At 36.9% G+C, this 13,560-nt stretch overlaps 1 protein-coding gene across 1 annotated transcript in view; it reads right to left on the bottom strand.

Moving 5' to 3' along the window:
• Nucleotides 1–1,218: 1,218 nt before the first annotated feature.
• JAM2 (junctional adhesion molecule 2) overlaps nt 1,219–13,560 on the bottom strand; it is an 82,901-nt gene continuing 70,559 nt past the window's right edge. The window contains exons 7-11 of the mRNA XM_066369926.1: nt 13,145–13,244; nt 8,132–8,239; nt 5,853–5,868; nt 3,065–3,107; nt 1,219–1,412 (exon numbers count right to left, since the gene is read on the bottom strand). Coding sequence (XP_066226023.1) covers nt 1,380–1,412; nt 3,065–3,107; nt 5,853–5,868; nt 8,132–8,239; nt 13,145–13,244 — 300 coding nt within the window. The 3' untranslated portion in view covers nt 1,219–1,379. The remainder of the gene's footprint in view (nt 1,413–3,064; nt 3,108–5,852; nt 5,869–8,131; nt 8,240–13,144; nt 13,245–13,560) is intronic.

Here is a 13,560-nt window from a genome sequence, read left to right as displayed (position 1 = left end):
CTGACATTCCACCACACCTGTGGGGAAAGGAGTGAATGGCTAGCCAGGTGCAGGAAGGGAAAAGCCAAAATAAACCTTTTCTTATAACTATGAGCCATTTGCGGGCATTTGTCCCCATGGAAACTACCTTTCTTATGTAAATGCATGTGGTTAATACCTCTGACTCTGGACAGAGAGATGGCGGATGAACACTAGAAAATATAGGAAGGCCTTTTAATATGTAAAGAGATATCTTTCTACCATTGTGTTGACTTATAAATTTTGTTTTCTCCAAAATGATGTATGGTTTGCAAATTGAACGTGGTCCTATCATGTTAAAGGACATATGACTGTAACCAATAGCGGCAAGGGGCTCCTAATTGCAATTTTTGCTTCTGTACTTCCCACTTACAAAACTATAAAAACTAAGTAGAACAAAGGGCCAGCGCGCTCTCCGTCAGATTTCTGTCGGAGTTCCCACCGCTTGGCCAAGCTAGACAATAAAACTTTAATGTGTAACCGACGGACCTTGCTCCTGTCTTCCATAATTCGGGTCCCTCCGAATTTGGATTAACAAAAATTGGATAGGCAGGTTCAGAGGGCAAACAGGAATAGCCAGGTTGGCATAAGCTCAGATGACACTCAGAGCTGGCTCTGTGGGAAGAGGGCTCATCAAAGGAACAATGGCCTCTGCCAGCACCTCTGTTTGGGAAAAAGCTGCTCCTCCAGCTCTTGTTCTAATGCCAGAAAATTCAGTTCCTCCCCGTATGTCCTTTTGTGCTGCTGTCTCAGCACTGGAGCTCAGTGAGTTAGTCCCAGTACATCCATGCATGAGCTTTTGAGAGGAAAGCCTGGGACTCCAGCAGCTCTCCATCACACTCAGCCACAGTTCCCGCTGGTTTTCACATGGGGACTTCTCTTCCCAGCTCTGGAACCCTGGGCTGGGACCCTTCGCTCCTTAGCAGGGACTTCTGCAGCCAAGATATCCTTTCTGATTTTTAACCACCACAAGTGGGTATGGGACCAGCCTATTCTATGTCTTTGCCCCTTGTTCCGGTCTGGAAGTGGCTTCTGTATATCCTTAGTTATAGAACTTATGTTCAGCTAAACTTCAGGCAGTTTTCAATGATGGGTATTCTGCAATTTAGTTTTAATTTTGATGTGGTCATGGGAGGAGGCGAGTACAGCATTTACCTACACTGCCATCTTGACCAGAAGCCAAGAACTATTTGATTAAAATAAGAATTTAAGTGATTTAGTGCTCATACAAATTTTAATGAAATACCCATTTCATCTCCTTCTGTGCCTCTTTGCAAATGTAAGACAAAGCAGAGTTTTATAAGTCTTTTAATAACTTGTTTAACAACTGTGGTATGGTGTATCTCAAAAGCAGAATTCTTTTAAATTATAAAGGATTTTGAGTGCTTGAAATCCTATGAAAAGAAAAAAAAACAAAGTTTAAATATACTATGTTAATTTATAGTTAAAGAAATATGTAAATCTTATAAATAGAAAGCTAAATTCACTATGAAAATCTTACAGATAAACCACCATATATATAATTAAATCTATTTTATGGGGATTTAATAATGAAATATTAGGAGACATGATCTTTGAAACTGTGCTTAAAGACTAAATAAATAAGAATGGGATTGGAGCAGGGACATGCTTGCTTGCTCCTTGTTTGCTAGGGGTATACTACGGCATCTAGTGGGTGAATGAAGGTCAGGGGTGCTGTTAAGCATTCTCCAATACACAAGACAGCACCCTAAAACTCAGAATTATATAGAATTATAAAAGTTCATTACATAAAAATTATAAGAAAATTTCAATAGTGTGAAGGTTGAGAAACCCTGTTTTACGGCAAAACTAGAACTGGAGACTCTCCCTCTCAGCTGATGAGAGCAATTCAGAGGAAGACAAAGTATTAGTAAAAGGTATTTTGCTCTTTCAACTCAGCCACAAAGTATCACTAATTTTTGGTAGGATGAGATTATTTTATTTCATATTCAAAGAATATTTTCCACAAATGGTAGGAACAAAGGTGGAGTGTTACATACTGCTTATCTGCTAATTAAAGAATAGTTTGCTTTCTGTATAGTAAACTACAAAATAAAATGACTTCCGTGATTGACATTTTCTGGAGTAGGCAATCTAAAAAAACTTTGAAAGAAAAATATCTATAGAACAGTTTGTGGGTGTTCAATATCAGTGTCTATCAGAATCACTTAAGTGTTTAAAACACTGATGTCCATGATTTATCCTAAATTCTAGTGAAAGAAAATCTAAAAGAATTCCTGCCATAGAGTGAGTACTAAGGAACTGAGAGAACCAGTGCGCCATTTTTAAAGAAAGGGCTTAGGCTTTGAGACACATTGGAAACCTCTTTCCCGACACTGTATTTCTGAAAAATAATCTAGAAAGTTGAATATCCATCCAAAGAGTTACAAGGTCTGAGCAATGTATTTATTGCTTCACTGTAGTGTTTATGAATGTAGAGTTACCTGAAGGTCCCAATGTCTAAATTATTAAGTTCCCTTAGCCATCTAAATTGGATAATAATTGTATCTTTTCAAGGATTTCTAAGATGTTCCTTGTAGCAACAGCAGAGATATTCTATATCCTTAAAATTTCTAAATGCTTTAAATAACCCAAAGAATGTTCTGGGACCACGGATTTGCAGAAACGACTTGCTTGGTCAAGCTGACAACACAGCAGTGCCTGGTTTCCAGCTCTGCCACAGAGAGCCTATGAGAGTGTGGGTGTTAATTTCCTCATCTATAAAATGGAGTAGATAATGCCAGCCTTACTGATACTAAAAGGGTGACTAATAATAGAAAACATTTTAAGTAAAAATAACGGTATAAGAAAACCTCCTTGCTCTATAAAATGCCAGGCAGTTTTGTCATGCCACCGCAGACAGAGACAGAAGCTAACATGTATTTAGTGCCTTCTAAGTACCAGTAATAGACACTAGTACAAAGTATATTAAAAGTGAACATTCATTACTTCCACACAATTACTTTATTTCCTTGTCTATCCCCTAAACACATTCGTTCTATAAATATGCCTTAAGAATACTCACATTTTCACTTATTGTAGTGTCTTTAGATGCAGAACTACTCTTCCTGTTTGTGGAATATAAAAGGCAACATTTATTACATTATTTCCAATTCAGAAACACATACCCTCTTTCAGTTAATGTTACCTCCATACATTTTCTCAACAGGAAGATGAACATTTATTGTAGTCCGGTACTAAAAAAGCCTGAAATCCCAACTAAACTTCTTATATTTATAGATAGTATTCACAGAGAAGACCATGCAACAAAGTATCTCTGTGTGTGAAGCCTGTGTGTCTAGTTGTAGCCTAGGGTTCCTATACTAAAGTTGTTGTGGAATATATATCAGAACAGAGATTTAGTAACTTTTAATTTATCAGTTTAGTCACATTTGACATCATTATTAAAGTTTGAGATTATAATCTCAAATCTCACTTTTTCCATGGAAAGTTTTATGTGGTGACTATGGTTATAGGATGAACTATGTCCCTCCCACCCCCAAATTCAAATGTTGAGTCCCAAGCCCCAGAACCTCAGAATGTGACCCTATTTGGAGATGGCGTCTTTAAAGAGGTAATTAAATTAAAATGAGGTAATCAGGATGGGCCCTAATCCAATATGACTGGTATTCTTATAGGAAGAGGAAATTGAGACACTAACACAGACAAGGAAGGCCAATGATGTGAAGACAGGGAAAGACTATCTATAAGCCAAGGAAAGATGTCTGGGACAGATGCTTTTCTCACAGCCCTCCGAAGGAACCAATTCTGCTAATACCCTGATCCCGGGCTTCTAGTCTCTAAAACTGTGAAAAAATAAATTTCTGTTGTTAGAGCCACCCAGTTTGTGGCACTTTATTATAGCAACCCTAGCAAACTATAACAGCATCTAATTCATTATCCAACAAATTTGGGGGGCCATGATTTGATAAATGGGAGAGGTATGTAGGAGTCATGGTACTGCTTCACACATTACTACCTGGATTAATAGAAACACTGTGATTGAAGGGAAGAATAACCCCTCACACCTCACCAATGCCAGCTTTTTTCTTCAAAACCCTCAGTTACTTTCCATTTTATTCAATAAAAGTGGAAATCCTAACAAGGATTTGGGTGGGGTGAGGGGGAGGCTATACCATCAGACTACCACTCTTTTCTGAATTTACTCCTTTTGCTATCATTAGTCCTGATAACTTGGACCTCATGCTAGATTTGTATTGAAATTTTATGAGGCTCAGAGACCAGTGGTGAGCAACAGGTCTGGGACAGGAAATCAATGGCAGCTAAGCCTTCAAAAGATTGAGATGACAAAACATCTGAAACCATGGCAGCTGAGTATAAAAGGGAATGCCCATAGACTCAAAGGTTGGGTCTGCCATTTCCACACATGCAAGGACAGTCATAAATCAGGTGCACATAAACTGGGGACTCTGGTCATCTATCTCATGCAGGTTCATGCATCAATGATGCCTAAATTTCTAACTCTAGTTAAGATGTTTCTCCAAACTCCAGATTCATACATCCAGTTACTCACTGATTACCACTAGTACTTGAAAGTTTAACAGGCATGTCAGATCGTAAAATTCCAAAACACTCCAGACCTCTTCACCTGCCCCTTTCAAAACTCTCAAACCTGCTCCTCTTGAAATCTTGGACACTTAGTAAATGGGAACACCATCCTTCTTATGGCCTTGGAGCCATCCTTGATTTTTTTTTTCTCAGAGCTCACATTAAATCAATCAATAAATTATTAAAAATATATCCAAAATCCTATCACTTCTCAAAATCTCCAATACCACTGCTTTGAAACCAGCTGCCATTTTGTCTAGATTACTGAGTAGTCTCCCAACTGGTCTTTCTACCTTCTCCACCCTTGGTCACCTCATAGTTTATTCTCAATAGTACAGTCAGTGCGACCTTTTGGAATTAAGATGATGCTTCCCCTCTGCCCATCTTACTCAGAACCAAAGTCAACCTCCTCAACAACTGTCTAGAAGGGGCTCCATATAATCCGGCTGCTGCTATATCTGTGCACTCATCACCTCTTCTATTGTCCTCACTCTGCTCCAGCTACATGATCCTCTTGATGTTTCTCAGATACTCCTGGCATACCTGGCTTCAAGATCTTTCCATCTGTTCTCTCCCCGGAGCTTGGACATTCTTATCATGGATAGCTACATGACTTGCTCCCTTGGTCCCTTCAGCTCTTTTTCAAATGCCACCTCAACAGTGAGGCATGCCTTAACCACAGCTGTAGACAAAAACTATTTCCACTCCTACCTTGTGGTTCTCTCTTATCTGCTTTGTTTTTCTTTATAGTACCTATTATAACCTATCATACTGCAGAGTTTACACATTTGATTACTTCCCACTCTTCTCTACTAGAATGTATGCTTCATAAAGCAGGGGGGCTTTTCTGCTTCATTCACTGCTATATCATCACTTCCTAGGACATGTTGGGTATAGAATCAGCATTTAATTAAATGTAAAAATAATTGTTGAGTAAAATTTTACTTAGAAAAATCTCAAATAAGCAAATGATGACAAATATATTTTTAAGGTAGTACTATGGAAATGTCTACTAAGTCAAATCAACGAATGTGTTACTTCTTTGGGCAATTAAACATCATGGCAAGTAAGGAAGAGGCCTGAGGTGGGACATATTTCTTGATGAACTTGAGACACAGGCACTTCCCCCAGGATTAAAAACCTTCACAAATAACTCAACTTCCCACTTTTGACTTTAAACAGATAATTGACAGAAAATTTGTAGATACAGGAGAAAGGCATGCATTGTAAGAAAGTATACTTACTGGAAGGAGGTTTCTTCTACAAAAGAACAGGTACATGTCATTAATATGAAAGTTAACAGGGCATGATACAGATTCACATAAAAATCAGTTTAAGCTTAATTTCTTTTTCTCAGTCTTGAGTCTCACTTGCTGATATTTGTACCTTCTACATCAAGGGTTGGCAAACTTTTTTTGTAAAGGGTCACATGGCAAATATTTTAGGCTTTGTGGGCCAAGAGGTAAAACTGGAGAGATATCATAGGTAGTTATATAATGACAGAAAACAAACTTCCAAAATTTTTATTGGTAAAATTTTAAATATAATAATAAAATCTTGTGTCTACTACATATAAGAATGAATTCTTGGGGGAAGATAATATTTCTCTTAATTAGGATTCAAAGTTAGTGCTCTCTATTTTCAAATAGATTGCAAATGTTCATTTGGAGAAACCATTGTAGCTCAGGGGCCACAAAAAACAGGAGGCCAGATTTGTCCTGTCTGAAATTCAAGTTCAAGAAAATGATTCTCTTAGATAAGATTTTCTGCCAGATGAAAATGGAAGTAACATTCTTAGGTAATGAACTACTAATACCCAAGTCAAATCTTTAATTCAGCATCTAAAGAAAAAATTGTTTGGCAAATCTTCAAAAAATATTTATATAATCTTTGTACAAAAGCAGAGATAAAGATGACAAGAATTTTGACTGAACAATGTTTTGTTTGTACTTTCACTTTTGACCAGCAGGGGGACTCAGCAGATTCCATTCCTAAAATTACTCCGTACTAGATTTGTAGTACCATATAAAAAGAGTATTTTTCATTCACAGAACAGTTCTTTATTATAAATAATATCCTTGAAACCATGTTTATGGAAACAGTTTATGACAATATCTATTTATAGGTATTACTAGAAACCCTTTTTAAATTTGTTTTATTTTGGTATAAAATAATTTTTTAAATCTAAACTCCAAAATTAATGTTCACCCTATGGGGAGGGGGGCAAGGGAGATGTTGAAGGGAATACGGGGGAGGGGTGATGCATTCGGGGCAACACTAGAATCTATGTAAACACAATAAATTAAAATCAATAATAAAAAGAATACAATGGGGAATTTAAATGTACACAATAGCAAAAAAAATTAATGTTCACTGTGAAACAGTGGATCTAAAACTAGTTTATATTGTAAATTTATATGTTACTGTATCAAAAATTCTACTTTATACACTATTCCTAACGGGCTTGATGGAGTTCTAGGGCTTTTGAGCTCTCAGATAATTTTAAAGACTAAGAAGAAAGAAAATGCATTAAGAGAATAAAATATTCTTTTTCAAGCTCACACATTTTCATAAAATGTACCACCAAATGGGGGTTTAGGACTACAAGAGTTCTAAAAAGAAGTAATAATCTCCAGTAGTAACTCTAGTATAACACGTTTCTAGCTTTCACCAAATATTCTCTCCTAAATACAGTTTTGCTATTTTTTTTTTTTTGTATTTTCTGAAGCTAGAAACCGGGAGAGACAGTCAGACAGACTCCCGCATGCACCCGACCGGGATCCACCCGGCACGCCCACCAGGGGGCGACGCTCTGCCCACCAGGGGGCGATGCTCTGCCCCTCCGGGGCGTCCGTCACTCTGCCGCGACCAGAGCCACTCTAGCGCCTGGGGCAGAGGCCAAGGAGCCATCCCCAGCGCCCGGGCCATCTTTGCTCCAATGGAGCCTCAGCTGAGGGAGGGGAAGAGAGAGACAGAGAGGAAGGAGAGGGGGAGGGGTGGAGAAGCAAATGGGCGCTTCTCCTGTGTGCCCTGGCCGGGAATCGAACCCAGGACTTCTACACGCCAGGCCGACGCTCTACCACTGAGCCAACCGGCCAGGGCCCGGTTTTGCTAAATTTGACATTCAGCATTCCACTGTTCTCCATTGATAAAACAGTTGACAGATTTATTTCAATGAAATTTCTTATCATAAAGCTAAAAATTAATTTACCACTTGAGACACACAATTCCTAGCTTAAAAGGCTCTTCCCTGCATGAGGTACTACAAACATCCATCCGGTGGCTGTCTCCGTCTGCTGCACTGTGCCCCGCAGGGAACCTCCTGCGTATTCTGCGGTGTCTCCAGGAATGCTGGGCTGAGGCGGCTCTGCCTCTCCTCCCTACGTTTGCCAAGGTGCTTCATCACTCACCTGCATGTCATCGAGGATATTTTCTACTACAGAAAAAGCAATAAAAAGCATTCTCCAGAGTTTTTTAGAACTTCATAAGAGAAAGTGTCTAGCAAAGGGTGAAATGCACTTACTTGAAAAATAGCCTTTTCTCTGAGCATAGCACACGCCAAGTGCACAAATTGAAATCACTAAGGCCACGACTACGACAGCCGCTATGATGCCACTTACATTGAGGTCGTCTGGAATCCAAAATAAATCATGCATAAATTCATGTCAAACAGAGGGAGTCATTAAACTAAAAAAATTCAAAAAGGCTGGAACACTGAGGTCGCTGGCTCAAAACCCTGGGCTTGCCTGGTCAAGGCACATATGGGAGTTGATGCTTCCTGCTCCTCCCCCTACTCTCTCTCTCTTTCTCCCTCTTTTCTTCTCTCTCTCTCTCTCCTCTCTAAAAAAAAATGGAATAAATAAAGTCTTTAAAAAATTATATATAAAAAAAAGATTAGTTTAAAAATATTCAAAAAAGCTCCTGTTTGCAGCTATACCATAAATGTAGAGTGTTTCATGGTTTTGAAGCTTTGTTCAACTAACTCACTTCTGGGATATGGTTCAAAATTGAATGAAAGTATAAGCAAAACTATGGTTGGCATGACTTAAGTTATAAAAAGTCCTGTGGTCCAGAAATAACATGTATGGTATTCTCTTGCATTCAATTTGAGATATAATAATTCACGAGATTAAATATCAGATTGGAAGTGATCTTCAAAGTTCAGGGAATACAAGTAATCTACCACACACACCCAAATTTTACTTAAAATTCTTCTACATCATCATCTGCATCAATTTCATAAATAATGGAAAACTCATTCAGCCTCAAAGAAAGCCCATGCCACTGCTAATCTATAAAACTAAGTGTCAGAAACATACTTGAATTTATATAGGCTTGTGTGGGTGTGTGTACAAATGTATATGCCATTGAACACTCATTCTATTAAATTCAAAATGAATTCAATTCCCCCAAAGTTTCTTCCTGTTGCTATTAATCTCTCCTCTAACCTAATACAACTGAACTTTTTTGACCCAAGTTTGAAATCACTACCATGTCATCAATCTCTGAGGGTTTTTGTTTGTTTTTATTTTGTTTTTGGATTCTGATTCTGTTGCCTAAGAATTAGACTATTAACCTCTCAAGGTTAATATTTTTGCAATTTTGAATTGCATCAAAAATACTCTCAAGTCATTAATAAGATGATGAACATGACTTTGTTAGAGAAGAAATTATGCAACAAGCTATTACATACCTCCCTACATATTCTGGATGTAGACTCCAACTATTTGTGAATCCATGCAACATTTAAGTTGGATCATATTTCTCCATCTTGTCCACAAGGATTTCATGAGCCACATTCTTCTGTCATTTAGATACTTTCTATGTACTAATTAACATGTAAGGTATCTGCTTTTTTAAAATTACATTTTAGAAAGAAAGGGAGAGAAACAATGATTTGTTGTTCTACTCATTCACGCATTCATTGGCTAATTATTTATTTTTTAATGTTTATTTTCTTGATTTTAGAGAGAAAGGGAGGAAGGGGGAGAGAGAGAGAGACAGGAACATTGACTCATCTGTTCCTATATGTGCCCTGACCATGAACCAACCAGCAACCTTGGTATGTTGGGACAATGCTCTAAAGGAGCTACCAGGCCAGAGCCACCTATGCTTTTTAAAGGAGCAATTCCTCAAAGAGGTTTCATATTCAAAAGCAAGTATTGATTAGCATATAACCACATTATTTGGAGAAAATATTAGGAAACATTTTTCTCATCAGTAATTTTAGATATTTTAAAGCAATGCCTATTTTGGAAAAGATTTTAAAAAAATATTATCTGTGACTCTGTTTTTCATAAAAGCATCCTGTCTCTAGGTTTTTTTCCTTATGCCAAGTATGTTATTAATTTTTTCTGTTACCATTGAAATACTAACTTGTATTTTGAAGGAAACATGACAAATCTTTCAAAAGGCTGAGAACAGAAAACAGAATTTGACGAGAAAACATTAATTATTGCTTAGTATAAACTCAGTTTGTATTTATTTGAGCATTAGGAGGTCAGTGAGATCTAGCTATTGATTTATTTGGATGAAAACAGAGAAGAGGAGGGGAATCCACATATGTCATAATATCAGGCAAATTAAGAACTAAAATGTGCCTACTATTTTCTTTGTAGCAGTCAGTGAACTTGACATTTATGAAGGATTCAAACTAAGGGATATTATATGACAAGAAACTGTCCTATAGTTTGTCAATAAACTTGACATCTATGAAGGATTCAACCAAAAAGCAAGTTCTGAACAAAATAAGCAGACAGAAGTCAAACTGTATTACCCTGTAAATTTTAAGTCATGGTATAAACTTTATTTTCCTTAATGAAATGAAAGCTATAAGGCTTGTAAGGTGGAGGTAAGTTGTTTTCATCTTGCCATTTACTGTGGGATACTGACACATTATACAACCACCTTATGCTTCACTAAAGAGAAACTTTTGCAAAACATGAAAATATTTTGTGTTCTTTGTTTTAAAAAAAGACACTACAAAAGGAAGTCACCCTTATTCTAAACAAAAGGAAAGGAATCAAACTGCTAAAATTCTGTAAGTTTTTTTTTGGATAATCAGCAAATTCATGATTTAGCTTTTTTCTATACTTCAAAAGGAACTTTATTTTTTTTTTATTTTTTATTTTTTTTAATTTATTCATTTTAGAGAAGAGAGGGAGAGACAGAGAGAGAGACAGAGAGAGAGGAGAGACAGAGAGAGAAGGGGGGAGGAGCTGGAAGCATCAACTCCCATATGTGCCTTGACCAGGCAAGGCCAGGGTTTTGAACCGGCGACCTCAGCATTTCCAGGTCGACGTTTTATCCACTGTGCCACCACAGGTCAGGCTATTTTTTTTTAAAAAGATTTTATTTATTCATTATAGAGAGGGGGGAGAGAGAGAGAGAGAGAGAGAGAGAGAGAGAGAGAGAGAGAAGGGGGGAGGAGCAGAAAGCATCAACTCCCATATGTCATATGTGCCTTGACCAGGCAAGCCCAGGGTTTTGAACTGGCAACCTCAGCGTTTCCAGGTTGATGCTTTATCTACTGCGCCACCACAGGTCAGGCCTCAAAAGGAACTTTAGAACAATGAACAGATTCTGCTTTTGGTTACAAGTTATTCATGATAATTCAAAATGATAACTGAATACCAGATTTCATGAATTTTTATGTATTTCAAATTATATAAATTTCAAATTAAAGGCATGAAATACCTAGGAACTATGGATGAACATTAAACAAATTTTAACTTTTAAACTAACTTAAATCAGAAAGAATAGATATGTGAAAATCATGTTCAAATTAAAGTGGTATCACTAACAAAACACAAACTATTAATTTATTTATTTACTGCATGCTAGGAAAATGTAACTAGGATGTCAAAACCATAACATCACAGATATTACTTGTTAAGATGTGGCTAAAACGGGCTAAATTAAACATGACCATTTAAAGAAAGAAAGAAATAGTAATAGATGATACAAGGTTACAGTAAACACCATGAGTTAGTATGTGAATAAGTTAGGAAAACATTGAATTGTCTTAATTTTTATAACAGGTTCTGTTGAATTTTCCTAATGATAATTCCAGAGCAGCATTGAGAAAGATAGTTTTTAATAATTTAAGTTAATGCTTATGTTTGACTATCAATGTCAACACCTGAATAAATTTGGTGGATAATATGTATCCATGAATTTAAAAAACACTGGAAATTCAAACTTGCATATGGAAATTAGAATATATCATTAAATAGCATATACTTTAGGATATCCTGAAGTCTAATAAGATTACATATTTTCTTTAATTTTTAAAATTTTATTTACTGATTTTAGGAAGGGAGAGGGAGGGAGGGAGAGAAAAAGAAAAAGAGAGGGAAGAACATTGATTTGTTGTTCCACTTATTTATGCATTCATTGGTTGATTCTCATATGTGCCCTGATTGAGAACTGAACCCACAACCTTGACATATTGGGACAATGCTCTAACCAACTGAACCACCCGGCCAGGGCAGAGTTATATTTTCTTCAGAAAATAATGCTGAGTTTAACTGTACATAGACAATATACATTACTGGACATATATCTATCTGTACACATCTAAGCACACTGAAAAATGAATTTCTGACTCTACAAACCTAAGGATAAGCCCTGAACCAATAGGAACCCTCAGTATTCTGCTTCAGGCTGTAGCCCTCCTGAGTGACATTTAGTCCCTTGGGTGCTATCTCAGTTTAACCCTCTGTATTACACAATCATTTTCAAAACACATGGCTTTCAAGGAAGAATTAAACTAAATTATTAAAAATAAGATAAAAAATAATATGCTTATTCTGAAACTCATATAATCTGGATTCTTAAGCATTAATTTTACTGTATTCTAAGAAGTTTATTTTGTGTAACATAATATATGGCAGCTACTTTTTATAGCAACCTAGATCCATAATTATATTCCATAAGTCTTTTTTGAGAGCCTATTTTGCAATAAGACTAAGCATAGTATTTCAGAAGATGGACAAAATTAACAACAACCTGATAACAAGTAAAACAGTCAAACTCACAGAGTGCTCCCAATATGCCAGTACTACTCTAACACTTTCAACTGTTATTTTCATCTTCATAACAACCCCATGAAGATGGTATATTACTACTCCAGTTTGGGGAGACCAAGGCACAGAGTTAAATAATTTGCTCAACAGTGTAGCCAGTATGTGGCAGAGCTGGAATTCAAACTCCCATACCAAGTCCCTGACCCTGAGTGATTAGAAGACACTTAGCTACTGTCTGAAAGAATATTGCTCTCATGAGCAGTGACAAAACAATTATTTGGAAAATTATTATTTAAAAATCTGTAAAGTGTAATGCTCAATATTCCTGGCTTGTTTGGAAGATGCATTGAAAATAGTACACCTTTCATGCCAAGGTAGTTTTAAACATTCCCTGCAGTTCATCCTCCCAAACATTCAGCTCTTTTCCACCCCTGGCTCCTTCCACACCCAACTACTTGCACCTTCTAACTGCAAGCCATTTAAATGTTCCTCCCCATGTTTCTGCTTACCTACTTGCATTCGTTTCCCTGGGCACCTGCGAGATCCAATCGAATTACGGGCTTCGCAGGAATACTCCCCGCTGTCCAGTTTCGAAACAGTGTTAAATTGCTGGAATTTTGTGAAAGGGAAAAAAAGTATTATTTATCCACTTATTTATTTAGAAATTACATTTAACGGGGTGACACTGACCAATAAGAGTACATAGGTTTCAGGTGAACATCTCTAGCATTTGAACTGTTGGCTTCTGTTGTGTGCCTACAACTCAAAGTCAAATGCATTTTTAAAGCAATAAATCTGTAAGTAGACTCCTAAAATAACCATGTTCCTTGAATTTTTGCCTAAAGTTACTCCTTCCTTTTCAATGACTTAAGATCTTATACTTTAACTGTGAATTCAAATATTTTCCAAGCCTGCAGGAGTGAAT

The sequence above is a fragment of the Saccopteryx leptura genome, chromosome 2, assembly GCF_036850995.1.
Source record: "Saccopteryx leptura isolate mSacLep1 chromosome 2, mSacLep1_pri_phased_curated, whole genome shotgun sequence".
In the NCBI taxonomy this organism is placed as follows: domain Eukaryota; kingdom Metazoa; phylum Chordata; class Mammalia; order Chiroptera; family Emballonuridae; genus Saccopteryx; species Saccopteryx leptura.
The sequence above is the reverse complement of the archived record's forward strand: the minus strand, read 5'-3'. Positions and strand labels throughout refer to the sequence as shown.